Consider the following 27951-nt stretch of genomic DNA (forward strand, 5'->3'; position numbering starts at 1 on the left):
TTCTCCTGACATCACGCCAGCCTTTCTAGAAAACACCGGCGATTGTCTAAACGCTGTGTCTAATATCATGTCCTCACTATATCTGAAACTGAACCTGTCAAAGACTGAACTCCTGGTGTTTCCTCCCTCTACTAATGTACCTATACCCGACATTGCTATTTCTGTGTGTGGTTCCACTATTACTCCCCAGCAACATGCCCGCTGTCTTGGGGTCATACTTGATTCCGAGCTTTCCTTTGCCCCCCACATTTGATCACTGGCTCGCTCTTGTCATCTGCACCTCAAAAACATTTCTAGAATTCGACCTTTTATTACTTTTGACTCTGCAAAAACTCTTACTGTTTCTCTTATTCATTCTCGTCTCGACTATTGTAACTCTCTTCTAATCGGTCTCCCTCTTACCAAACTCTCCCCCCTCCAATCTGTCTCGAATGCTGCTGCCAGGATCATATTTCTCGCCAATCGTTACACCGATGCCTCTACCTTGTGCCAGTCATTACACTGGCTACCCATCCACTTCAGAATCCAGTACAAACTTATTGCCCTCACCCACAAAGCCCTCCATGGCTCAGCACCACCCTACATCTCCTCCCTTGTTTCAGTATACCACCCTACCCGCGCCCTCCGTTCTGCTGATGACCTGAGGTTAGCATCCTCAATAATCAGAACCTCCCACTCCCGTCTCCAAGACTTTACACGTGCTGCGCCAGTTCTTTGGACTGCACTTCCCAGGTCAATACGATTAGTCCCCAATCCCCACAATTTTAAGCGTGTCCTGAAAACGTATTTATTCAGACTGGCCTATCGCCTCAACACATTAACCTAATCTATCCCTGTGTGGCAGAGCCAAAAGTTTTACCATAACCAGATTTCCTGCATCATGTTCCCACATGCTTTATGCATCCATTAGCCCTCTGTGTCTGTACTGTTACACACTTAACATTATGGCTGGTCCATACAATCAGGACAACTGTTACCACCCACCTTTCGTGTCTCCCTCTTTCCTCATAGACTGTAAGCTTGCGAGCAGGGCCCTCATTCCTCTTGGTATCTGTTATGATCTATGTGATTATTGTTATGCTGCAATGTCTATTGTCTGTACAAACCCCCTCTGAAATGTAAAGTGCTGCGGAATATGTCGACGCTATAGAAATAAAATTTATTATTTAATTTATCTTTTTTTTTTTTAATTAATGTTTGCGGCTTCCTTTATGTGTTCAGGTCAGAACTAAATGGTGTCTATAAACCCGATATCCCATGTAATGTGCGTCTGTGGGGTCACACGACATCAGCAAATTGTTCCTATAGTCCTGAAATCAGCATTGCGCTCCCTCCTGTCAGTTTGCTCCCCGCCATTCATTCCTCTTTCTCTAAATGACTTCCTGGCAGCGACCACACTCACAATGGAGGAACTGGAATCAGGCCCCACAGTGCTCCAGAGACAAGTGCCCGCACCCGCCCCTGTTGTCAAGATGCTTATTCTAAGTCTCCATAGCAACAAGACAAACAGTGTAAACAAAGCGCAGAGAGCAGGAGGCCGAAACACAGTGACGAGGCGCAGCAGTGAGGTGGGCGCAGGTTGTATGGGGGAGTCCGGGGCAAATAGGAAACTTTGGGGTTCACAGACGGCGCTCATTTTTGCATTAGTAGACACGGGCAGGGAGACGGATCTGGTGGACTTTTTGCTCTCATTCTGATTTGTTAACCCTTTAAGGACAAAACTCATTTTTTTTATTTTTTTTGAGTCGCATCTTTCTGTTTCTCCGTCTGGCCATGTTCTTACAGGTCGGGTTATATTAGGAAGGCCGTCACGTTGCGGGGCGTGTCGTGTACTCTGTGACTTTAATTCATTTTTTTGGGGAGAGAAAGTGAAAAAAAAAAAAAAACAGATTTTTTTTTTTTTTTGTAGATTTTATTTTTTTTTACACTAAAAAATGTTAGTTTTATTCCGCAACTTATTATGGACGACTGGGTGCAAATGGTGCGAAAGCTTATTGAACATTTATACTGCATTATTAGAACATGTGATCATCTGATGATGTCAGTAATGCCCCTGATGTCAGTAATGCCCCTGATGTCAGTAATGCCCCTGATGTCAGTATTGCCCCTGATGTCAGTAATGCCCCTGATGATGTCAGTAACGCCCCTGATGATGTCAGTAATGCCCCTGATGATGTCAGTAATGCCCCTGATGATGTCAGTAATGCCCCTGATGTCAGTAATGCCCCTGATGTCAGTAATGCCCCTGATGATGTCAGTAATGCCCCTGATGTCAGTAATGCCCCTGATGTCAGTATTGCCCCTGATGTCAGTAATGCCCCTGATGATGTCAGTAATGCCCCTGATGTCAGTATTGCCCCTGATGTCAGTATTGCCCCTGATGTCAGTAATGCCCCTGATGATGTCAGTAATGCCCCTGATGATGTCAGTAATGCCCCTGATGATGTCAGTAATGCCCCTGATGTCAGTAATGCCCCTGATGATGTCAGTAATGCCCCTGATGTCAGTATTGCCCCTGATGTCAGTAATGCCCCTGATGATGTCAGTAATGCCCCTGATGTCAGTAATGCCCCTGATGTCAGTAATGCCCCTGATGTCAGTATTGCCCCTGATGTCAGTAATGCCCCTGATGATGTCAGTAATGCCCCTGATGTCAGTAATGCCCCTGATGATGTCAGTAATGCCCCTGATGTCAGTAATGCCCCTGATGTCAGTAATGCCCCTGATGATGTCAGTAATGCCCCTGATGTCAGTAATGCCCCTGATGTCAGTATTGCCCCTGATGTCAGTAATGCCCCTGATGATGTCAGTAATGCCCCTGATGTCAGTAATGCCCCTGATGATGTCAGTAATGCCCCTGATGATGTCAGTAATGCCCCTGATGATGTCAGTAATGCCCCTGGTGTCAGTATTGCCCCTGATGATGTCAGTAATGCCCCTGATGATGTCAGTAATGCCCCTGATGATGTCAGTAATGCCCCTGATGTCAGTAATGCCCCTGATGTCAGTAATGCCCCTGATGATGTCAGTAATGCCCCTGATGTCGTCAGTAATGCCCCTGATGTCAGTAATGCCCCTGATGTCAGTATTGCCCCTGATGTCAGTAATGCCCCTGATGATGTCAGTAATGCCCCTGATGTCAGTAATGCCCCTGATGATGTCAGCAATGCCCCTGATGTCAGTAATGCCCCTGATGATGTCAGTAATGCCCCTGATGATGTCAGTAATGCCCCTGATGTCAGTATTGCCTCTGATGTCAGTAATGCCCCTGATGTCAGTAATGCCCCTGATGATGTCAGTAATGCCCCTGATGTCAGTAATGCCCCTGATGTCAGTATTGCCCCTGATGTCAGTGATGCCCCTGATGATGTCAGTAATGCCCCTGATGTCAGTAATGCCCCTGATGTCCGTATTGCCCCTGATGTCAGTAATGCCCCTGATGATGTCAGTAATGCCCCTGATGTCAGTATTGCCTCTGATGTCAGTATTGCCTCTGATGATGTCAGTAATGCCCCTGATGTCAGTAATGCCCCTGATGATGTCAGTAATGCCCCTGATGTCAGTATTGCCCCTGATGATGTCAGTAATGCCCCTGATGTCAGTAATGCCCCTGATGATGTCAGTAATGCCCCTGATGTCAGTATTGCCCCTGATGTCAGTATTGCCTCTGATGATGTCAGTAATGCCCCTGATGTCAGTAATGCCCCTGATGATGTCAGTAATGCCCCTGATGTCAGTATTGCCCCTGATGATGTCAGTAATGCCCCTGATGTCAGTAATGCCCCTGATGATGTCAGCAATGCCCCTGATGTCAGTAATGCCCCTGATGTCAGTAATGCCCCTGATGTCAGTATTGCCTCTGATGATGTCAGTAATGCCCCTGATGATGTCAGTAATGCCCCTGATGATGTCAGTAATGCCCCTGATGTCAGTATTGCCTCTGATGTCAGTAATGCCCCTGATGTCAGTAATGCCCCTGATGATGTCAGTAATGCCCCTGATGTCAGTAATGCCCCTGATGTCAGTATTGCCCCTGATGTCAGTAATGCCCCTGATGTCAGTGATGCCCCTGATGATGTCAGTAATGCCCCTGATGTCAGTAATGCCCCTGATGTCCGTATTGCCCCTGATGTCAGTAATGCCCCTGATGATGTCAGTAATGCCCCTGATGTCAGTATTGCCTCTGATGTCAGTATTGCCCCTGATGTCAGTATTGCCTCTGATGATGTCAGTAATGCCCCTGATGTCAGTAATGCCCCTGATGATGTCAGTAATGCCCCTGATGATGTCAGTAATGCCCCTGATGTCAGTAATGCCCCTGATGTCAGTATTGCCTCTGATGTCAGTAATGCCCCTGATGATGTCAGTAATGCCCCTGATGTCAGTAATGCCCCTGATGATTACAGTAATGCCCCTGATGTCAGTAATGCCCCTGATGATTACAGTAATGCCCCTGATGTCAGTAATGCCCCTGATGTCAGTATTGCCCCTGATGTCAGTAATGCCCCTGATGATGTCAGTAATGCCCCTGATGTCAGTAATACCCCTGATGTCAGTAATGCCCCTGATGTCCGTATTGCCCCTGATGTCCGTATTGCCCCTGATGTCAGTAATGCCCCTGATGATGTCAGTAATGCCCCTGATGTCAGTAATACCCCTGTTGATGTCAGTATTGCCCCTGATGTCAGTAATGCCCCTGATGTCAGTAATGCCTCTGATGATGTCAGTAATGCCCCTGATGTCCGTATTGCCCCTGATGTCAGTAATGCTTCTGATGATGTCAGTAATGCCAATGATGTCAGTAATGCCCCTGATGATGTCAGTAATGCCCCTGATGTCAGTAATGCCCCTGATGATGTCAGTATGGCCCCTGATGTCAGTAATGCCCCTGATGTCAGTATTGCCCCTGATGTCAGTAATGCCCCTGATGTCAGTATTGCCCCTGATGTCAGTAATGCCTCTGATGATGTCAGTAATGTCGATGATGTCAGTAATTCCCCTGATGATGTCAGTAATGCCCCTGATGTCAGTAATGCCTCTGATGATGTAAGTAATGCCCCAGATGTCAGTTATCCCCCTGATGTCAGTATTGCCCCTGATGATGTCAGTAATGCCCCTGATGTCAGTAATGCCCCTGATGTCAGTAATACCCCTGATGTCAGTAATGCCCCTGATGTCCGTATTGCCCCTGATGTCCGTATTGCCCCTGATGTCAGTAATACCCCTGTTGATGTCAGTATTGCCCCTGATGTCAGTAATGCCCCTGATGTCAGTAATGCCTCTGATGATGTCAGTAATGCCCCTGATGTCCGTATTGCCCCTGATGTCAGTAATGCTTCTGATGATGTCAGTAATGCCAATGATGTCAGTAATGCCCCTGATGATGTCAGTAATGCCCCTGATGTCAGTAATGCCCCTGATGATGTCAGTATGGCCCCTGATGTCAGTAATGCCCCTGATGTCAGTTATGCCCCTGATGTCAGTAATGCCCCTGATGTCAGTAATGCCCCTGATGATGTCAGTAATGCCCCTGATGCCAGTAATGCCCCTGATAATGTCAGTAATGCCCCTGATGTCAGTAATGCCCCTTATGTCAGTAATGCCTCTGATGATGTCAGTATTGCCCCTGATGTCAGTAATGCCCCTGATAATGTCAGTAATGCCCCTGATGTCAGTAATGCCCCTGATGTCCGTATTGCCCCTGATGTCAGTAATGCCCCTGATGCCAGTAATGCCCCTGATAATGTCAGTAATGCCCCTGATGTCAGTAATGCCCCTTATGTCAGTAATGCCTCTGATGATGTCAGTATTGCCCCTGATAATGTCAGTAATGCCCCTGATAATGTCAGTAATGCCCCTGATGTCAGTATTGCCCCTGATGTCAGTAATGCCTCTGATGATGTCAGTAATGCCTCTGATGATGTCAGTAATGCCCCTGATGTCAGTAATGCCCCTGATGTCAGTATTGCCCCTGATGTCAGTAATGCCTCTGATGATGTCAGTAATGTCGATGATGTCAGTAATGCCCCTGATGTCAGTAATGCCTCTGATGATGTCAGTAATGCCCCTGATGTCAGTAATGCCCCTGATGCCAGTAATGCCCCTGATGTCAGTAATGCCTCTGATGATGTCAGTATTGCCCCTGATGTCAGTAATGCCCCTGATGATGTCAGTAATGCCCCTGTTGATATCAGTAATGCCCCTGATGCCAGTAATGCCCCTGATGATGTCAGTAATGCCCCTGATGTCATTAATGCCCCTGATAATGTCAGTAATGCCCCTGATGTCAGTAATGCCTCTGATGATGTCAGTAATGCCCCTGATGTCAGTATTGCCCCTGATGTCAGTAATGCCTCTGATGATGTCAGTAATGTCGATGATGTCAGTAATGCCCCTGATGTCAGTAATTCCCCTGTTGATGTCAGTAATGCCCCTGTTGATGTCAGTAATGCCCCTGATGCCAGTAATGCCCCTGATGATGCCAGTAATGCCCCTGATGTCAGTAATGCCCCTGATGATGTCAGTAATGCCCCTGATGATGTCAGTAATGCCCCTGATGTCAGTAATGCCCCTGATGTCAGAAATGCCCCTGATGTCAGTAATGCCCCTGATGATGTCAGTAATGCCCCTGATGTCAGTAATGCCCCTGATTATGTCAGTAATGCCCCTGATGTCAGTTATGCCCCTGATGTCAGTATTGCCCCTGATGATGTCAGTAATGCCTCTGATGATGTCAGTATTGCCCCTGATGATGTCAGTAATGCCCCTGATGATGTCAGAAATGCCCCTGATGATGTCAGTAATGCCCCTGATGATGTCAGAAATGCCCCTGATGTCAGTAATGCCTCTGATGATGTCAGTAATGCCCCTGATGTCAGTATTGCCCCTGATGTCAGTAATGCCCCTGATGATGTCAGTAATGCCCCTGATGATGTCAGTAATGCCCCTGATGTCAGAAATGCCCCTGATGTCAGTATTGCCCCTGATGATGTCAGTAATGCCCCTGATTATGTCAGTAATGCCCCTGATTATGTCAGTAATGCCCCTGATGTCAGTTATGCCCCTGATGTCAGTAATGCCTCTGATGATGTCAGTATTGCCCCTGATGATGTCAGTATTGCCCCTGATGATGTCAGTAATGCCTCTGATGATGTCAGTATTGCCCCTGATGATGTCAGTATTGCCCCTGATGATGTCAGAAATGCCCCTGATGATGTCAGTAATGCCCCTGATGATGTCAGTAATGCCCCTGATGTCAGTTATGCACCTGATGTCAGTAATGCCTCTGATGATGTCAGTAATGCCCCTGATGTCAGTTATGCCCCTGATGTCAGTAATGCCTCTGATGATGTCAGTAATGCCCCTGATTATGTCAGTAATGCCTCTGATGATGTCAGTATTGCCCCTGATGATGTCAGTAATGCCCCTGATGATGTCAGTAATGCCCCTGATGATGTCAGTATTGCCCCTGATTATGTCAGTATTGCCCCTGATGATGTCAGTAATGCTCCTGATGATGTCAGTAATGCTCCTGATGATGTCAGTAATGCCCCTGATGTCAGTAATGCCTCTGATGATGTCAGTATTGCCCCTGATGATGTCAGTATTGCCCCTGATGATGTCAGTATTGCCCCTGATGATGTCAGTAATGCCCCTGATGATGTCAGTATTGCCCCTGATTATGTCAGTATTGCCCCTGATGATGTCAGTATTGCCGCTGATGATGTCAGTAATGCCCCTGATGATGTCAGTAATGCCCCTGATGTCAGTATTGCCCCTGATGATGTCAGTATTGCCCCTGATGATGTCAGTAATGCTCCTGATGATGTCAGTAATGCTCCTGATGATGTCAGTAATGCCCCTGATGTCAGTAATGCCTCTGATGATGTCAGTATTGCCCCTGATGCCAGTAATGCCCCTGATGTCAGTAATGCCCCTGATGATGTCAGTAATGCCCCTGATGTCAGTAATGCCTCTGATGATGTCAGTATTGCCCCTGATGATGTCAGTATTGCCCCTGATGATGTCAGTAATGCCCCTGATGATGTCAGTAATGCCCCTGATGTCAGTAATGCCTCTGATGTCAGTAATGCCCCTGATGTCCGTATTGCCCCTGATGTCAGTAATGCCCCTGATGATGTCAGTAATGCCCCTGATGTCAGTATTGCCTCTGATGTCAGTATTGCCCCTGATGATGTCAGTATTGCCTCTGATGATGTCAGTAATGCCCCTGATGTCAGTAATGCCCCTGATGATGTCAGTAATGCCCCTGATGTCAGTAATGCCCCTGATGTCAGTATTGCCTCTGATGTCAGTAATGCCCCTGATGTCAGTAATGCCCCTGATGATGTCAGTAATGCCCCTGATGTCAGTAATGCCCCTGATGATTACAGTAATGCCCCTGATGTCAGTAATGCCCCTGATGATTACAGTAATGCCCCTGATGTCAGTAATGCCCCTGATGTCAGTATTGCCCCTGATATCAGTAATGCCCCTGATGATGTCAGTAATGCCCCTGATGATGTCAATAATGCCCCTGATGTCAGTAATACCCCTGATGTCAGTAATGCCCCTGATGTCCGTATTGCCCCTGATGTCCGTATTGCCCCTGATGTCAGTAATGCCCCTGATGATGTCAGTAATGCCCATGATGTCAGTAATGCCCCTGATGTCAGTAATACCCCTGTTGATGTCAGTATTGCCCCTGATGTCAGTAATGCCCCTGATGTCAGTAATGCCTCTGATGATGTCAGTAATGCCCCTGATGTCCGTATTGCCCCTGATGTCAGTAATGCTTCTGATGATGTCAGTAATGCCAATGATGTCAGTAATGCCCCTGATGATGTCAGTAATGCCCCTGATGTCAGTAATTCCCCTGATGATGTCAGTATGGCCCCTGATGTCAGTAATGCCCCTGATGTCAGTATTGCCCCTGATGTCAGTAATGCCTCTGATGATGTCAGTAATGTCGATGATGTCAGTAATGCCCCTGATGTCAGTAATGCCTCTGATGATGTAAGTAATGCCCCAGATGTCAGTATTGCCCCTGATGTCAGTAATTCCTCTGATGATGTCAGTAATGCCGATGATGTCAGTAATGCCCCTGATGTCAGTAATGCCTCTGATGATGTCAGTAATGCCGATGATGTCAGTAATGCCCCTGATGATGTCAGTAATGCCCCTGATGTCAGTAATGCCCCTGATGTCAGTAATGCCCCTTATGTCAGTAATGCCTCTGATGATGTCAGTATTGCCCCTGATGTCAGTAATGCCCCTGATAATGTCAGTATGGCCCCTGATGTCAGTAATGCCCCTGATGTCAGTAATGCCCCTGATGTCAGTAATGCCTCTGATGATGTAAGTAATGCCCCTGATGTCAGTATTGCCCCTGATGTCAGTAATTCCTCTGATGATGTCAGTAATGCCGATGATGTCAGTAATGCCCCTGATGTCAGTAATGCCTCTGATGATGTCAGTAATGCCGATGATGTCAGTAATGCCCCTGATGTCAGTAATGCCCCTGATGTCAGTAATGCCTCTGATGATGTCAGTAATGCCGATGATGTCAGTAATGCCCCTGATGTCAGTAATGCCCCTGATGTCAGTAATGCCCCTGATGATGTCAGTATTGCCCCTGATGTCAGTAATGCTCCTGATAATGTCAGTAATGCCCCTGATGTCAGTATTGCCCCTGATGTCAGTAATGCCTCTGATGATGTCAGTAATGCCGATGATGTCAGTAATGCCCCTGATGTCAGTAATGCCCCTGATGTCAGTAATGCCCCTGATGATGTCAGTAATGCCCCTGATGCCAGTAATGCCCCTGATAATGTCAGTAATGCCCCTGATGTCAGTAATGCCCCTTATGTCAGTAATGCCTCTGATGATGTCAGTATTGCCCCTGATGTCAGTAATGCCTCTGATGTCAGTATTGCCCCTGATGTCAGTAATGCCCCTTATGTCAGTAATGCCTCTGATGATGTCAGTATGGCCCCTGATGTCAGTAATGCCCCTGATGTCAGTATTGCCCCTGATGTCAGTAATGCCTCTGATGATGTCAGTAATGTCGATGATGTCAGTAATGCCCCTGATGTCAGTATTGCCCCTGATGTCAGTAATGCCCCTGATGATGTCAGTAATGCCCCTGATGCCAGTAATGCCCCTGATAATGTCAGTAATGCCCCTGATGTCAGTAATGCCCCTTATGTCAGTAATGCCTCTGATGATGTCAGTATTGCCCCTGATGTCAGTAATGCCTTTGATGTCAGTATTGCCCCTGATGTCAGTAATGCCCCTTATGTCAGTAATGCCTCTGATGATGTCAGTATGGCCCCTGATGTCAGTAATGCCCCTGATGTCAGTATTGCCCCTGATGTCAGTAATGCCTCTGATGATGTCAGTAATGTCGATGATGTCAGTATTGCCCCTGATGTCAGTAATGCCTCTGATGATGTCAGTAATGCCCCTGATGTCAGTAATGCCCCTGATGTCAGTAATGCCCCTGATGCCAGTAATGCCCCTGATGTCAGTAATGCCTCTGATGATGTCAGTATTGCCCCTGATGTCAGTAATGCCCCTGATGCCAGTAATGCCCCTGATGTCAGTAATGCCTCTGATGATGTCAGTATTGCCCCTGATGTCAGTAATGCCACTGATGATGTCAGTAATGCCCCTGTTGATATCAGTAATGCCCCTGATGCCAGTAATGCCCCTGATGATGTCAGTAATGCCCCTGATGTCATTAATGCCCCTGATAATGTCAGTAATGCCCCTGATGTCAGTAATGCCTCTGATGATGTCAGTAATGCCCCTGATGTCAGTAATGCCCCTGATGTCAGTAATACCCCTGTTGATGTCAGTATTGCCCCTGATGTCAGTAATGCCCCTGATGTCAGTAATGCCTCTGATGATGTCAGTAATGCCCCTGATGTCCGTATTGCCCCTGATGTCAGTAATGCTTCTGATGATGTCAGTAATGCCAATGATGTCAGTAATGCCCCTGATGATGTCAGTAATACCCCTGATGTCAGTAATGCCCCTGATGATGTCAGTATGGCCCCTGATGTCAGTAATGCCCCTGATGTCAGTATTGCCCCAGATGTCAGTAATGCCCCAGATGTCAGTAATGCCTCTGATGATGTCAGTAATGTCGATGATGTCAGTAATGCCCCTGATGTCAGTAATGCCTCTGATGATGTAAGTAATGCCCCAGATGTCAGTTATCCCCCTGATGTCAGTATTGCCCCTGATGTCAGTAATTCCTCTGATGATGTCAGTAATGCCGATGATGTCAGTAATGCCCCTGATGTCAGTAATGCCCCTGATGTCAGTAATGCCTCTGATGATGTCAGTAATGCCGATGATGTCAGTAATGCCCCTGATGTCAGTAATGCCCCTGATGCCAGTAATGCCCCTGATAATGTCAGTAATGCCCCTGATAATGTCAGTAATGCCCCTGATGTCAGTAATGCCCCTTATGTCAGTAATGCCTCTGATGATGTCAGTATTGCCCCTGATGTCAGTAATGCCCCTGATAATGTCAGTAATGCCCCTGATGTCAGTAATGCCCCTGATGTCAGTATTGCCCCTGATGTCAGTAATGCCCCTGATGTCAGTAATGCCCCTGATGATGTCAGTAATGCCCCTGATGCCAGTAATGCCCCTGATAATGTCAGTAATGCCCCTGATGTCAGTAATGCCCCTTATGTCAGTAATGCCTCTGATGATGTCAGTATTGCCCCTGATGTCAGTAATGCCCCTGATGTCAGTAATGCCCCTGATGTCAGTATTGCCCCTGATGTCAGTAATGCCTCTGATGATGTCAGTAATGTCGATGATGTCAGTAATGCCCCTGATGTCAGTATTGCCCCTGATGTCAGTAATGCCTCTGATGATGTCAGTAATGTCGATGATGTCAGTATTGCCCCTGATGTCAGTAATGCCTCTGATGATGTCAGTAATGCCCCTGATGTCAGTAATGCCCCTGATGTCAGTAATGCCCCTGATGCCAGTAATGCCCCTGATGTCAGTAATGCCTCTGATGATGTCAGTATTGCCCCTGATGCCAGTAATGCCCCTGATGTCAGTAATGCCTCTGATGATGTCAGTATTGCCCCTGATGTCAGTAATGCCCCTGATGATGTCAGTAATGCCCCTGTTGATATCAGTAATGCCCCTGATGCCAGTAATGCCCCTGATGATGTCAGTAATGCCCCTGATGTCATTAATGCCCCTGATAATGTCAGTAATGCCCCTGATGTCAGTAATGCCTCTGATGATGTCAGTAATGCCCCTGATGTCGGTATTGCCCCTGATGTCAGTAATGCCTCTGATGATGTCAGTAATGTCGATGATGTCAGTAATGCCCCTGATGTCAGTAATTCCCCTGTTGATGTCAGTAATGCCCCTGATGCCAGTAATGCCCCTGATGATGCCAGTAATGCCCCTGATGTCAGTAATGCCCCTGATGATGTCAGTAATGCCCCTGATGATGTCAGTAACGCCCCTGATGTCAGAAATGCCCCTGATGTCAGTATTGCCCCTGATGTCAGTAATGCCCCTGATGTCAGTAATGCCCCTGATTATGTCAGTAATGCCCCTGATGTCAGTTATGCCCCTGATGTCAGTAATGCCTCTGATGATGTCAGTATTGCCCCTGATGATGTCAGTATTGCCCCTGATGATGTCAGTAATGCCTCTGATGATGTCAGTATTGCCCCTGATGATGTCAGTATTGCCCCTGATGATGTCAGAAATGCCCCTGATGATGTCAGTAATGCCCCTGATGATGTCAGTAATGCCCCTGATGTCAGTTATGCCCCTGATGTCAGTAATGCCTCTGATGATGTCAGTAATGCCCCTGATGTCAGTTATGCCCCTGATGTCAGTAATGCCTCTAATGATGTCAGTAATGCCCCTGATTATGTCAGTAATGCCTCTGATGATGTCAGTATTGCCCCTGATGATGTCAGTAATGCCCCTGATGATGTCAGTAATGCCCCTGATGATGTCAGTATTGCCCCTGATTATGTCAGTATTGCCCCTGATGATGTCAGTAATGCTCCTGATGATGTCAGTAATGCTCCTGATGATGTCAGTAATGCCCCTGATGTCAGTATTGCCCCTGATGATGTCAGTATTGCCCCTGATGATGTCAGTATTGCCCCTGATGATGTCAGTAATGCCCCTGATGATGTCAGTATTGCCCCTGATTATGTCAGTATTGCCCCTGATGATGTCAGTATTGCCGCTGATGATGTCAGTAATGCCCCTGATGATGTCAGTAATGCCCCTGATGTCAGTATTGCCCCTGATGATGTCAGAAATGCCCCTGATGATGTCAGAAATGCCCCTGATGATGTCAGTATTGCCCCTGATGCCAGTAATGCCCCTGATGATGTCAGTAATGCCCCTGATGTCAGTAATGCCTCTGATGATGTCAGTAATGCCCCTGATGTCAGTAATGCCCCTGATGATGTCAGTAATGCCCCTGATGTCAGTAATGCCTCTGATGATGTCAGAAATGCCCCTGATGATGTCAGTATTGCCCCTGATGCCAGTAATGCCCCTGATGATGTCCGTATTGCCCCTGATGTCAGTAATGCTTCTGATGATGTCAGTAATGCCAATGATGTCAGTAATGCCCCTGATGATGTCAGTAATGCCCCTGATGTCAGTAATGCCCCTGAATGTTGTCAGTAATGCCCCTGATGTCAGTAATGCCCCTGATGATGTCAGTAATGCCCCTGATGATGTCAGTAATGCCTCTGATGATGTCAGTAATGCCCCTGATGATGTCAGTAATGCCCCTGATGTCAGTATTGCCCCTGATGATGTCAGTAATGCCCCTGCTGGCGTCGATGACTCCCTGGATTGTGATATGTGACACTGTACCACAGTCCGTACTCTGCCACCTTAGTGACAGGCCTGTGGCTCTTTTATTAGGCCCCCTGTTACCATGGCAAATAACTTTTTGCTGTTGACCGTGGTAACCAAGGAGTTAAATGGCCGACAACCACAATGATGGAGAAGTGACCCACAACGTTATTTTTATTATAGTTGTCCTGGAGATGATGTCGTCTGTCCCGATACGTATCCCCACCGACTCCGTGTACGAGGACCTGGGATCGCCGTGCCTGTACGTAACACTGTACAATGTAAGATCCAGCCGCCATTACTGTGTCCATAGTGTCCCCAGCATCAGGAGCGCCCGCAACATTGCCCCATAACAAAAACCCAAACCCACCACTAACAAAGGTATATGAATGGAGAAAAAATCATTTTTATTAATTTTTAAAATGATGCATCACATATCAAATATTGTCACAAAATACCAGCCATAAAAACCAACATAGGACAGTAGAGTGTTATAGCTTACCCATATTAATGATAAAGTGCCCGTCCACGATGCCACCAATGCCCCGACGCGCGTTTCGCAGATATGCTTTATCCTATTGATTAGTGACACATTTGTGGACATTGTGTTTATCATTGCCTCCATAACAGGATGAGCCACAGAGAACCCATATAAGGGCCAGCCACAGTGCCCCCATAACAGTGCTGAGCTCAGTACCCCCATAATAGGGCCTGCCCAGTGCCTCCATAACAGTGCTGGGTTTGGAGTCCCCATAACAATGCCCACACCAATGTTCCCATAACAGTGCTGGGCTCGATGTCCTCATAACAGCGCCCCCCCCATAAAAGTACCCACACAAGTGCCCCATAACAATTTCCACAGCAATGCCTCATAACAGTGCTTGCTCCAGTACCCCAAAAGAATGTCCACCATTTGCCCCATAGTAGTGCGCCCTCCAGTGCCCAACCCAGTGCACCCATAACAATTCCCACACCAGTACCCCCATATTAGTGCCCATCATTTGCCCCATAGCAGTGCTCCCTCCAATGCACTAATAACAGTGCTTGCCCCACTGCCCCCATAACAGTGCTGGCCTCGGTGCCCCTTAACAGTTCCTGCTCTTCTAGACCCATGCCAGTGCCCAATCACAGTGCCTGCTTCAGTGCCCCAATAACAGTGCCCAGGTCAGCACCCCCATAGCAGTGTTAGTGTCAGTATCCCTACTACAGTTCCTGCTCCAGTGCCCCCATAACAATGCATATCCTTTGCCCTTATAACAGTGCTTACCTTTTGCCCCATAACATTGCCAGCTCCAGTGCCCCATAACAGTGCTAGTCTTGATGTCCCCACAATAACTCTCCTGGACCTAAAAATTATCTTCCAGACTTGTGTGTTCTTTTGTTTACTGAACAGAACCCCTAAATCTGCCCTTCAGGAAGACGGCGGCGGCCCCCCAGACTGTACAGAGAGGTCATGTAGCGGAGCAGAGACCCCGGCGCCCAACATGAAGACTCGGACGCTTCCTGTGGACCAGCTGTCCCGGGCTCAGATGATGGCGGAGCAGTACACCAGCGACAACAAGGTGACCCCAGACGTCTGTCCGTAGTCACGGGGGGCTGCGGACCCTCTGATGCCGGCAGGATTTCATCTCTGGTCATATTCAAAGCAAAAGATAAAACTTCTCGACGTGAACAAAAAAAAAGTCTCCTCCACCGAAGTGTCAGCAGAGTTCTTTATTTTTTTGCACATTTTTCATCTCTTCTTTCCAATAGTTGCTGAAGGCACACAAGGAGTTAATCCGCTGCGTGGCCCTAAGTAGGATCGTCCACGGGGACGGCCACTGGAGGCTGGCCACGGCCTTCGCTGAGCTGGCGCACAGCTACCTGACCGTGAGAGGTGAGTCCTCCGCCGTGCTCCCCACCCACCGCGTCACAGTGACCAAAGACTGATACCACCACCTAGTGACCAACCTGGGACCAGCAGGACATGCACGGCACATTAATATTAGCTATACCCTATTCATCACTCCTTTCTCTTCTCAGTTTGTTACTGTGTATCAGTGCAGGTAAACGGTATCGACACGGGGCTGTAAGCGACCACCAGGGCATCGATATGTATGGTGGCACTGCCCCAGCACTGCCGCTCCGGTGCCCCCGACCAGTCTATGGCTGCCACCTCCGAGGTCAAAGACCAGCAGGGAGCGATGGGGCTGCGCTGGGGGCTACCATCTCCGAAAACTCCCTTTAAGGATAATTCCCATTGCATTAGGTGCTGGTATCCTGCTCAGGTATGGCATCTGTGGGACCTCCTGAACTTGGGGGGGCAGTCACTCTGGTGTAGAGCCACAGCACCCCAGAGTAAAACTCATGGCCCCCCAACTCCATAGAGTACTGCGGCTGGGTCTATTACCTGGAGATGCGCTGTTGTTCCCTGTGCAGCCAAGAACAGCGAAGGGGAACAGCAGCGTCCTCTCCAGTCTCAGGATCAGTGGGGGTCCCAGAAGATGGTTCCCCCACCGATCATAGATGGCATAGCCTAGAGATATCCCATCAGATGATAAGGTGAGAAGCAAAGTTGACCTTTAGAGCACCAAGCCCTAGGCTATACTAAACACCTAGACCACCAGGGATGTTATAAAACCTTCACCCATATGGATGCTAAGCACCTAGATATCTAGGGATACTAAACACCTAGACCATCATGGATACTGAACATCTAGACCACTATGGATACTAAACACCTAGACCACCATAGATACTAAACACCTAGACCACCAGGGATACCAAACATCTAGATCACCAGGGATACCAAACATCTAGATCACCAGGGATACCAAACATCTAGATCACCAGGGATACTAAACACCTAGACCACAATGGATGCTAAACACCTAGACCACAATGGATGCTAAACACCTAAACCACCAGGGGTACTAAACATCTAGCCCACCTAAACATCTAGACCACCAGAAATACTAGACACCTAGACCACCAGGGATACTAAACACCTACTGTAGATCACCAAAGGTACTAAACACCTAGATCACCCGAGAAACTAGACACCTAGACCAACAGGGAAGACATTTATCATTATTTCTAAAAAGCAAGCAATATGATGATCGGCTCTGGTTACTTGTCTCTCCACTCTAGTTTATAGAGGGGGCTTGAAGAGGGGACCCCCTATTATTATATCAATGTGTTCTAATGGAATATCGAGAAGGGTTGTTTAATTGTGACAATCCCTTTAATCTCATAGATGTCCAGGGATGATATCCATTAACCTCTTGACCATCAGGGCTAAATACTTAAAGAGACATTGATTAGAATTAGTATCTCCGAGCGCAGGACCACGGGGAGACTGTACGGAGTAATGATGACTATAATGTAGTTTTTGACTGATTTTTGCAGGTTTACCAGTCCAAGCCAGACAACACGCCGAATCTGCCAAAAACATCCTGCTGCGAGGAGTGGACATGTCAAAATCCATAGAAGAGAAGAGAGAAGTGCTGGGAACCCTGGTGACCATTTACTACACTCTGGGGGTGTCGCACCTGATGCAAAATAAATATCCTTTAGTGAGACCCCAAGAAGCGAGTCCTTTCCACAGGCCCACGACATGATCTCTAGTCCATTCCTCAGAATATAATACGACACTGCCTTCTTCAGGAGGTGTTAATTGCTGATAAATGTGAACACTCTCAGCAGCACAGAGTATTTCAGCATCACACTGTGAGTTATGTGGCCCAGTATATGTCAGATTCAAATCCACTGGTATGTTCATTTTTATCGTCGAAAAGGGGGACGACAGCTAAGACGCCATATTTTTGGGAGGGGGGTTGTCGAGTGACATGAAGGTCATGTTATGTCATCAGATCATCATAACATATCTGTGAGCTGAGACCCCCACTAAGAAGGGGTTAAGTGACAAATTCTGCTCTGCTACACCAGCCCGTCGGTTTCATGTTGTCAACCTTAATGGTCGCACTGGTAGAGAATCGTATCTGAGTTTGCAGAAAGTGGAGAAAATTGTGGAAGAACTGGAAGAACTTCAGGAGAAGACGTCTGTTCTTGGCAAAGTATCTGACAAGGACATAGCGCTGGCGCTGGGGAGGTGAGCGGAAATTTACCGGCAGCGGCAGGAAACCGGTTAATAGTATTCCTCCTAGTTTACCTTCACCCCTTTAAAGAGGATCATTTCTATTGTGCGAAGGGAAAGAAGAGCTGTGTGTCATTACCAACACTTCCCTGCACCTATCCCAGGCATCAGCAAATATAGAGTGCTGTATTTAATGGCACACAGCTCTGCTCTCTCTTTGCACCGTAAGAGCTTTGTGACATAAGAAGCAGAGCAGAGCTGTGTGTCATTAGATACAGCACTCTATATTATTCCCTGATGCCTGGGATAGATGCAGGGAAGTGTTGGTAATGACACACAGCTCTGCTCTCTTCCCCAGACCACAAAGCTGCTGGCATCAACTGTGTGAAGGGGGAAGAGAGCAGAGCTGTGTGTGATTAGATACAGCACTCTATATTATTCCCTGATGCCTGGGATAGATGCAGGGAAGTGTTGGTAATGGCACACAGCTCTGCTCTCTTCCCCAGGCCACAAAGCTGCTGGCATCAACTGTGTGAAGGGGGAACAGAGCAGAGCTGTGTGTCATTATATACAGCACTCTATATTATTCCCTGATGCCTGGGATAGATGCAGGGAAGTGTTGGTAATGACACACAGCACTGCTCTCCTCCCCAGGCCACAAAGCTCTTACTGCTGGCATCAACTGTGTGAAGGGGGAAAAGAGCAAAGCTGTGTGTGTCATTACCAACACTTCCCTGCATCTATCCTTGGCATCGGAATAATATGGAGTGCTGTGTTTAATCACACACAGCCTTGCTCTCCTCTCCAGGTCACGAAGCCCTTACTGCCCACATCTACTATGCATTGGGGGAGAAGACCAGAGCTGTGTCTTATTACCAACACTTCCCTGCATCTATCCCAGGCATCAGCGAATAATGTAGAGTGCTGTATTTAATGGCACACAGCTCTGCTCTCCTCCTACTTCTTTGCACAGTAAGAGCTTTGTGATCCGGGAAGAAGAGCAGAGCTGTGTGTCATTAAATACAGCACTCTCTATTATTCCCTGATGCCTGGGTTAGATGCAGGGAACTGTTGGTAATGACACTCAACTCTGCTCTCCTCTCACTTGGCGCAGTAGATAATGGAAATAAGAGCTTTGTGACCTTGGGAGAAGAGGAGGGTTGTGTGTCATTAAATACATTTTTCTGCATTTTTCTCTGATGCCTGTGTTAGGGAGGTGTGTGTGATAACTCACAGTAGGTGCCAACTGTAATATGTGTGTGACCTAGTGGAGAGTGCCTGGCTGCGTGTAATTGTATGCCCTGCGGTGCTTTATTCCCTGAAGACTGAGAAGTGTATGTAATGACACACAGCTCTGCTCTCCTCCTCTGCATAGTGATCACCGGCAGTAAGATTTGTTTGACCTACATAGACCATATCAAAATTCTGCAGAATTCCTCCTGTTCTGTGAGATTCCTGGGTCGTCTTGCCTCCTCTGCTATTTTGAGGTATAGCCACAGATTTTCAATGATGTTCAGATCAGGGGGCTGTGAGGGCCACTGTAAAACCTTCAGCTTGCGCCTTTTGAGGTCATCTATTGTGGATTTTGACGTGTGTTTAGGATCATTCTCCATTTGTAGAAGCCATCCTCTTCCTCTTTTCACCTTCAGCTTTTTACAGATGATGTCATGTTTGCATCAATAATTTGTTGAAATTTCATTGAATCCATTCTTCCCTCTACCCGTGAAATGTTCCCCGTGCTATTGGCTACAGCACAACCCCAAATCATGATTGATCTATGTTCTTTTCCTGAAATTCTGTGCCCTTTTTTCTCCACACGTACATTTGATTATTGTGGCCAAAGAGTTCTATTTTAACCTCCTCGGTCCACAGTACTTGTTTCCAAAATGCATCAGGCTTGTTTAGCTGATCTTTTGCATACTTCGGACGCTTTATTTTATGGTGAGGACGCAGGAGAGGTTTTCTTCTGATGACTCTTCCATGAAGGCCATATTTGTGCAGGTGTCTCTGAACAGTAGAGCAATGTACCACAACTCCAGAGTCTGCTAAATCTTTCTGAAGGTCTCTTGCAATCAAACGAGGGTTCTGAATTGCCTCTCTAGCAATTCTACAAGCAGCTCTCACTGAAATTTTGCTTGGTCTTCCAGACCTTATCTTGACCTCCACTGATCCTGGTAACTGCCATTTCATAATCACATTTCGAACTGAGTAAAGGGAAACTTGAGTACTCTTTGCTATCTTCTTATATCCTTATCATGCTTTGTGGGCCGCCACCATTTTCAGAGTGCTAGGCCGTTGCTTAGAAGAACTCATGGCTGCTGCTTTTTGTCACAAGGTTAGGGGACGCTGGGATTTTTATAAAGGTGGGAAATTTGTATCACCTGGTCTTTCCTAACCATGATGGTGAGCAAGCTGTAACCCTAACAGGTCAATTAAGGTCTGAAAACTTGGTCAAAGTTATCTGAGCACACACATCTCTAAGGGTGTCTAAACTTTTGCATTGTCCCATTTCTCTTTTCGTAATTTTTAAAATGTAAAAATGAAAATATATATTTTCTTTTTTTTGCCTAAAATACAAAGGAAATGTGTCATCTGTAACTTTAGGCCCTTTAGAAATCATTTCATCTTCAACTTGCTTAACTGTTCACAATAACAGTAATTTTGACCAGGGGTGCTCACATTTTTACACGTATAGGCTGAAACTGCACATGGAATTTTTGATGGGGTTAAACCTAAGACAAAAATGTATCTAAAATATCATAGAATGGTAGAGTTGGAAGGGACCTCCTGGGTCATCTGGTCCAACCCCCTGCTCAATGCAGGAGTCACTAAACCATCTCAGACAGATGTTGTCCAGCCTCTGTGCGAAGACTTCCATTGAAGGAGAACTCAGCACCTCTCGTGGCAGCCTGTTCCACTCCTATAAGGAGAAGTATAAAGGAAAGACCGAGACGCCTCTTCAGCCGAGAGCAGGACTAGATATGTCTACCTTGGTTTTCCAGGGCCTGTGTGATGCAGGACAAGCTCAGCTTAGCTATGAATTTCTTTGAACAAGCTGTGAAGATCGTCATCTCATCTGAAGGAGACAGCTCTGCGGAACTGATAAGTATCTACCGAGACCTGGCCCGGACGGAGCAGATGAAGAGGAGGCACGAGCCGGCCATCCACTACATGCTGCAGGTCAGTCGCCATCATATCACAGCCGTGAAGGTGGTGTCCAGGGCTATGATAATGATGAGGTCACACAGCTCCCTACTCTTTGTAATGGCCATTCTTCGCTCTGTACCTGAGAACGGCCACCACATATTGTATGGCATTGCGTATTTCCGTCCTGCCGCAGGATTTGGTAACACCTGCTCAGTGGAAGCGTCACTTGTTGGACCCCACCGATCTAATATTGATGACCTATCCTAAGAATAGTCCTCAATATAAAGGCTCTGGAAAATGTCTTTAAACTAGAAAGACAGGCCATGAGGCCACCATTGTCCCCCAATTGCAGGGGTAGGTTTTCGCACTCTCATACTGCGATACTAAATTATTATCTTCCACCATTATTCTCTGTGTGCAGGGTTGTGTTAGCTTTGCACAGTAACGTTACACCTCTTTCAAAGTTTCAAGGGGGAATGAGAAAGTCCTCATGAGGCCTGGACTATTTATGACATGTGGTATATGGTGGGCACTGACAAAGATTTCACATTGCGGTTTCTTAGATGTTTTTTTCTCTCTTCCTCACATGATGTCTGTATAGGCCCATTCTATATGTCAGGCCATATATCAGAAACTGAGTGAAGAGGCTGCACAGACCGGGCTGCTGTTAGCTAAGGCTTACGCCGCCGCCGGACATTGTGAATATAACGGTAAGTGAAGCACATTTTATTGGTTCTGTCTCTGTACTGTGACATCACTATGTGTATTATCCCTGTACTGTGACATCACTGTGTGCGTTATCCCTGTACTGTGACATCACTGTGTGTGTTATCCCTGTACTGTGACATCACTGTGTGCGTTATCCCTGTACTGTGACACCACTGTGTGCTTTATCCCTGTACTGTGACATCACTGTGTGCATTATCCCTGTACTGGGACATCACTGTGTGCATTATCCCTGTACTGTGACATCTCTGTGTGCATTATCCCTGTACTGTGACATCACTGTGTGTATTATCTCTGTACTGTGACATCTCTGTGTGTATTATCCCTGTACTGTGACACCACTGTGTGCATTATCCCTGTACTGTGACATCACTGTGTGCATTATTCCTGTACTGTGACATCACTGTGTGCATTATCCCTGTACTGTGACATCACTGTGTGCATTATCCCTGTACTGGGACATCACTGTGTGCATTATCTCTGTACTGTGACATCTCTGTGTGCATTATCCCTGTACTGTGACATCACTGTGTGCATTATCCCTGTACTGGGACATCACTGTGTGCATTATCCCTGTACTGTGACATCTCTGTGTGTATTATCCCTGTACTGTGACATCACTGTGTGCATTATCCCTGTACTGTGACATCACTGTGTGCATTATCCCTGTACTGTGACATCTCTGTGTGTATTATCCCTGTACTGTGACATCACTGTGTGCATTATCCCTGTACTGTGACATCACTGTGTGACTTTGAGGGGGGTTGGCTAAAAGTGATTCGATGGGTTGATCTAGCAGTTGGGAGTCTGCTATAGTCCCTCATTACTGACATTTTGGCTTTCCTGTGTCATAAGCTAAACTTTATGGGAGTCCGTCATTTGTGGTCTGCGGTATTGTAAATATGGTATAAGTGATCAGGTGATCGTAGGTTCAAATCTTTTTAAGTGGACTAAATAAAATAAAGTAAAACTAAAATAAATAAATAAAAGAATAAAATATAAAAATGTAAATTAACCCCTTCTTTCCTTAGCAAAAATAAAGAAATACAAAAAAAATATAAAAATATAAACATATTTGGTTTCGCCGCATCCATAGAAGTCCGGTCTTTCAAAATATAACCAAACGGTAAATGCCGTAAAAAGAAAGAAAAAAATAAAATGCCAATATTGTTTTTTTTTGTCACCCGACTTCCATAAATAAAGGCAATTAAAATACTGGATGTATTTCAAACTGGAATCAATAAAACGTGCCCCAGCTTTATTGATGGAAAAATAACAATTTCACGGCCTTCCTTCACAAAGCCAAAGATTATATGACGAAAATGTCGTCTGGCTGCTGTCACCACTAGGGGGAGCTCACTGCATATGGGCGTATACAGCTGCCAGTAAAGGGGTTGTCCAGTCCAGGCTTTGGATGACAGTCTGCTGTGGATCTGTGACTGCAGACTTCTGACCCCTGACAGCATGTGGTGCACACTGTCAGGATTCTCCAATATCGCCCTAGAGAGCTGGTGGTCACATGACCACATGTATTTAAATGGCATACTTGCAGTCATGTGACCCGACTCTCACGGGCAATACTGGAGAATCCTGACAATGAACGCACCTCAGGCTGTCAGGATTCAGAGGTCATCACTACAGACTTAAAGGGAATGTGTCAGCAGGATTTTGCTATATAATCCGAGAGCAACATGATGTAGGGGCTGATACTGTGATTCCAGCGATGTGTCACTTACTTTACTGGGTGCAGCAGTTAAGATACAATCACAGTTTTTTCTGCTGCAGATCTCAGAATGCTGATCTGTGTATAGCCACGCCCACAGCACGGATTGATAGCTGATTGGTTGCTAATCAGTGGTGGGGGCGTGGTTGGACTAGGAGGCACGAAACACCTAGTCCTGTAGTGATAATCTCCTGCTGATAAAACACTGATTTTATTGAACAATGTGGCACGCACACTAAAAAGTGATACATTGCTGGAGTCAGAGTCTCAGCCCCTACTTTATACCGCTCTCTCATTACATAGCAAAAACCTGCTGACAGAATCCCTTTAAATGCAATAAAAAATCATTACGAAGTGAGCGCCTCCTGGTGGTTGCAGTGGAAATGTTAATTTTTGTAAAAAAAAAAATTTGAAAAATGATTTTTTTTTTTATTGTTTCTAGAACACGCTGATAAGTATTTTACAGAGAGTCTGGGTGTTTACCGGGCGGTGCGAGGCCCCGACGACCCTCAGACGTTGAGCACATGCGTGGAATTCAGCAAATGGCTCATACAAATCGGGAAAACTCAGGTACGATGGATGTGAGAATAGCCACAGCATTTGTAATAAATGTTTGAGATGGGACCTGCACCTGCTGTATTTAGCGGGGGAAACAAATAAACGTGTTCAGCTGTGTTTGTAAGGGGGTTATCCAAGATTTAATAAACAGCGCCACACCAATGCACAGGTTGTGTCTGGTACTGCAGAACAGATCCATTGAAAAAAAAGAGTGACTAAGCTGCAATACCAGACACAACCTGCAGACAGGAGTGGCGCTGTTTCTGGAAGAAAGCAGCCATATAGGACACCCCACGTTCTTTATTCTGTTTGCGCTGGTGCTGCCAATACTCGGCTGAGGTCATGAAAAGTGAGATGGATCAGATTCATCATCCGGACTGCCAGAGTCTGACTTTTCTGCCATTTCTATTCACATAATGTTCTCAGATCGGAATATCCCTTTAAGGAGTAAGTTGTCCTGAGTTAGTACTTTGCTTTGTGCTACCCTTTTCATTTTTTCTGCTGTAATTCATCTCTGCTCCTCTAGGAGGCGTATAAGATGTTGAAGGAAGCGGTGGGCTCAGAGACAGAGTACAGCGAGATTGTGGCTGAGATGCTCAGTATCATGGGCAGCGTACACCTGGCTGATGGAAACATAAAGAAGGCCTACCGCCTGCTGAAAAAGGTGATTATGCTTCTTGTAACCTGCGGATTTAGGATTATGACTTCCTGCTGTCACCACTAGAGGGAGCTGACTGCATAAATCGGATGTAGGATTGTGACTGCCTGCTGTCACCACTAGAGGGAGCTGACTGAATAAATCGGATGTAGGATTGTGACTGCCTGCTGTCACCACTAGAGGGAGCTGACTGCATAAATCGGATTTAGAATTGTGACTGCCTGCTGTCACCACTAGAGGGAGCTGACTGCATAAATTGGATTTAGAATTGTGACTGCCTGCTGTCACCACTAGAGGGAGCTGACTGCATAAATCGGATTTAGAATTGTGACTGCCTGCTGTCACCACTAGAGGGAGCTGACTGCATAAATCGGATTTAGAATTGTGACTGCCTGCTGTCACCACTAGAGGGAGCTGACTGCATAAATCGGATTTAGAATTGTGACTGCCTGCTGTCACCACTAGAGGGAGCTGACTGCATAAATCGGATTTAGAATTGTGACTGCCTGCTGTCACCACTAGAGGGAGCTGACTGCATAAACGGGCTTTAGGACTGTGACTGCCTGCTGTCACCACTAGAGGGAGCTGACTGCATAAATTTACAATAGTCCTGCTTTTGCAGTCTATGTAAATCGCACCCTAAAGTAGTCAGAGATGATCTGCGGGTAGGACTTTAGTGTATATTGTTTTTTTTAGCAATAAGTAATAAGATCCCGGTCTTAGGGCTGCTTCAGATGGGCACTGGTGGGCAGGGGTCACCATAGATGTAGCACTGACCATTTGGAATCATTGGTGTAAATGTATCAGTAGATGATTCTCGTTCCTTCCCTACAGTGTCTGGAGATCCAGACGGCCGTGTACGGTTCCCAACACAGCAAGAGCAGAGAAACCCAGAACCTCCTGACCGCCCTGCAGAAGTAAGTCCTCTATATAGGATCTATGGCCAAGATTCACCTTATGGGATTCTTGTTGTTGTTAAGAATTCCTAAAACAAGAAATGGATTCCTGTCTGGCGCTGGAGCACATTTCCATCATAATTTACGGTACGCCATCTTTGTGGCATACATTCTGATGCATTAGTTGGACGTGCCCCTCCAGGATAAACTCCACGCACTTTTCAAAAAGTCGTCTGGGTCTTGTATATAACAACCAAAAGTTGCAAAATGTTTATACAGCTATAAGCTGCAAAAAAAAAAAAGAATCCGACATTTCATACACTTATGTCAGAAATTTGGTGAAAATTGGTTAATGATTTAGGGCGCATGTAAAATCCCTTATAGGGGTTATCCCAGCCTTTATTATTCCCTATGAGGCTAAACACTTATCGGCTGGTAGTTGTTATCTACCTGCTTGTTCTGCCCCACGGCGATCTCACCTGGCTCAGAGCAGTCACAGACCGCTCCTGCCGGCGATTCTCCTGCTTCCTGTGACATCACGTCGACAGAGCAGCTTAATTCTCTTCCGCTCTGCTCTGTAGCCGGGGCGTCACTGCCGACGTCATGTTGATTGACAGCTGGCACACAGCTGTGTTAGACTGAGCCGACTGTCAAGCAGCACGATCTTGGCCGTGACGCCATATCGACAGAGCAGAAGAGAAGAAGCTGCTTTGTCAACGTGATGTAACAGGAAGCAGGAGAATCGCCGGCACGAGCGGTCTGTGACTGCTCTGAAACAGGAGAGATCACCTTCTCCCTTAGATCTTGTCTTCTTCTACTCCCTATTATTTTGTCCCCTTGCTCTCCCTGCTATCCTTTTCTAGCTGTAAGACAACTGCCTGCAGCAGGAGCCTCCCCCCACTGCTCTGTTTCTAAGAGGAGATGGATTTAGGCCTCACCCCATACTTCTGTGTGTAACAGTGTAAATTTCGCCTCTAAAGCATCAGGTCCACATACGTCATGTACCATCTGACGTAGAAATGTATATTTAGAACTACACAATCTGTCTTTAGAATTTGCTCTGGATTGTTTGACCCCATAAATGTCAGCGTATGGAGTCTCATGTGCCTCTTTGCAGGTCGGGAGCGCATGGCGAATAGAGATGACATCACTGCGGGTCTTAGTAAGAGCTACACCCAACCGGATAGGCAAAAGCGTCTCCGCCGCCACAATTTCTACACTATGAAGACCTGCAAAGAGACATTCCCGGGGTCTGCACTGCCCTGTAACCACCAGATACTTGGCTTGTAGGTGACCATCAACTCACCCGAATATTACAGAGCTGTGCCCCCCACAAAGTCAAGGACAATGAATCACCGGAGAGGCGGCGGCCATACGTGACGTTTATGTGTGACTTAGTTCATCCATTGGCTGGATTGGACTGAGACACCGTTGATTTCTATGGGGCGGGATGCACATGTGATGGGAAACAACAACGTCAACCTGACTTCAGAAATAACACCAACCAGTGCACCGGTTACAGATTTACTTGCCTTAGTCAACACCTGTTGAACACACAGAAGTGTTGAAGAGGCTTCTTCCATCCCATTGTTGGCCGTTTAGTCCTGCAGTGATAAACTCTTTACCCGTACAGATATGAATGACAGGGGAGGGTGTTTTTCTAATCCACATTACTGTAGGGTCATTGGAGCCACATATGCAGATTTCTACATTTGTTTATTTATTTATTATAAGGTTACATGTAAATCATTATATTATTAAAAATGCTTACCTTTACCATATCTTAGCCTCTCTGTGGGACCCCCGCATACCTGGGCTATATCTACGAGCTTGGTGAGCTGTGTGTGCATTGTGCCGCCGCGATACTGTTCTTCCACAATCCTTAATAATGGTTACTTTCCACCAGCAGCAACTTTACTCAGCAGGTCCCAGACAAAACGTATCTGGCCTTGACTATAGAGGACCCTATGTTGTGTCCGTGGAATAGCTGCTGGGCTGTAGAGGATCATCAGATCACCAGGTTAGCACCGGACAGATGGAAACAGTGACAAAATAGGTGGAGTTCAGATGGTGTTTGTTCAATAGAGCTTTCAGAAACACTACCACCTACGCCACGTACACGGCGGACACCAAGCCTATTCCCCCTTCCACCACGACCAAGCCTATTCCCCCTTCCACCACGACCTTGCTTTTTCCTACTCATGTTGGATGTACCTTTCCCCTCTTTTAACCAGCTGTTTCACAACCCATGGCCCAGAGCTGTCAGTCACCTGTCAATAAATTAACAATCAGT

At 46.5% G+C, this 27951-nt stretch overlaps 1 protein-coding gene across 3 annotated transcripts; it reads left to right on the top strand.

The window, feature by feature from the left end:
* Positions 1-1487: 1487 nt before the first annotated feature.
* TTC23L (tetratricopeptide repeat domain 23 like) lies at positions 1488-27439 on the top strand. Of its 3 annotated transcripts, XM_073543909.1 has the most exons (12): positions 1488-1568; positions 14059-14137; positions 15269-15437; positions 15628-15751; positions 17263-17419; positions 17840-17965; positions 20953-21130; positions 21699-21807; positions 23989-24116; positions 24631-24768; positions 25597-25679; positions 26776-27439. In XM_073543909.1, exons 2-12 carry the CDS (start codon positions 14070-14072, stop codon positions 26795-26797), a joined length of 1302 nt encoding a protein of 433 aa, XP_073400010.1. In that variant the 5' UTR covers positions 1488-1568; positions 14059-14069; the 3' UTR covers positions 26798-27439. The 3 variants fall into 3 exon arrangements, with proteins under 3 accessions (XP_073400010.1, XP_073400009.1, XP_073400011.1); XM_073543908.1 differs by lacking the exon at positions 1488-1568 and having other exon boundaries at positions 14004-14137; XM_073543910.1 differs by lacking the exon at positions 1488-1568 and having other exon boundaries at positions 14059-14156.
* Positions 27440-27951: the final 512 nt, after the last annotated feature.

Source organism: Dendrobates tinctorius, unplaced genomic scaffold (genome assembly GCF_039654945.1).
Source record: "Dendrobates tinctorius isolate UK_male_01 unplaced genomic scaffold, ASM3965494v1 ptg000135l, whole genome shotgun sequence".
NCBI lineage: Eukaryota > Metazoa > Chordata > Amphibia > Anura > Dendrobatidae > Dendrobates > Dendrobates tinctorius.

Coding starts and splice junctions, on each gene's coding strand:
- TTC23L (XM_073543908.1), top strand. CDS start 14,004: ATGGCCGACAACCACAATGATGGAGAAGTGACCCACAACGTTATTTTT. Junction 24,769..25,596: donor CCTACCGCCTGCTGAAAAAG/GTGATTATGCTT, acceptor CCTTCCCTACAG/TGTCTGGAGATCCAGACGGC. Junction 25,680..26,775: donor CTCCTGACCGCCCTGCAGAA/GTAAGTCCTCTA, acceptor GCCTCTTTGCAG/GTCGGGAGCGCATGGCGAAT.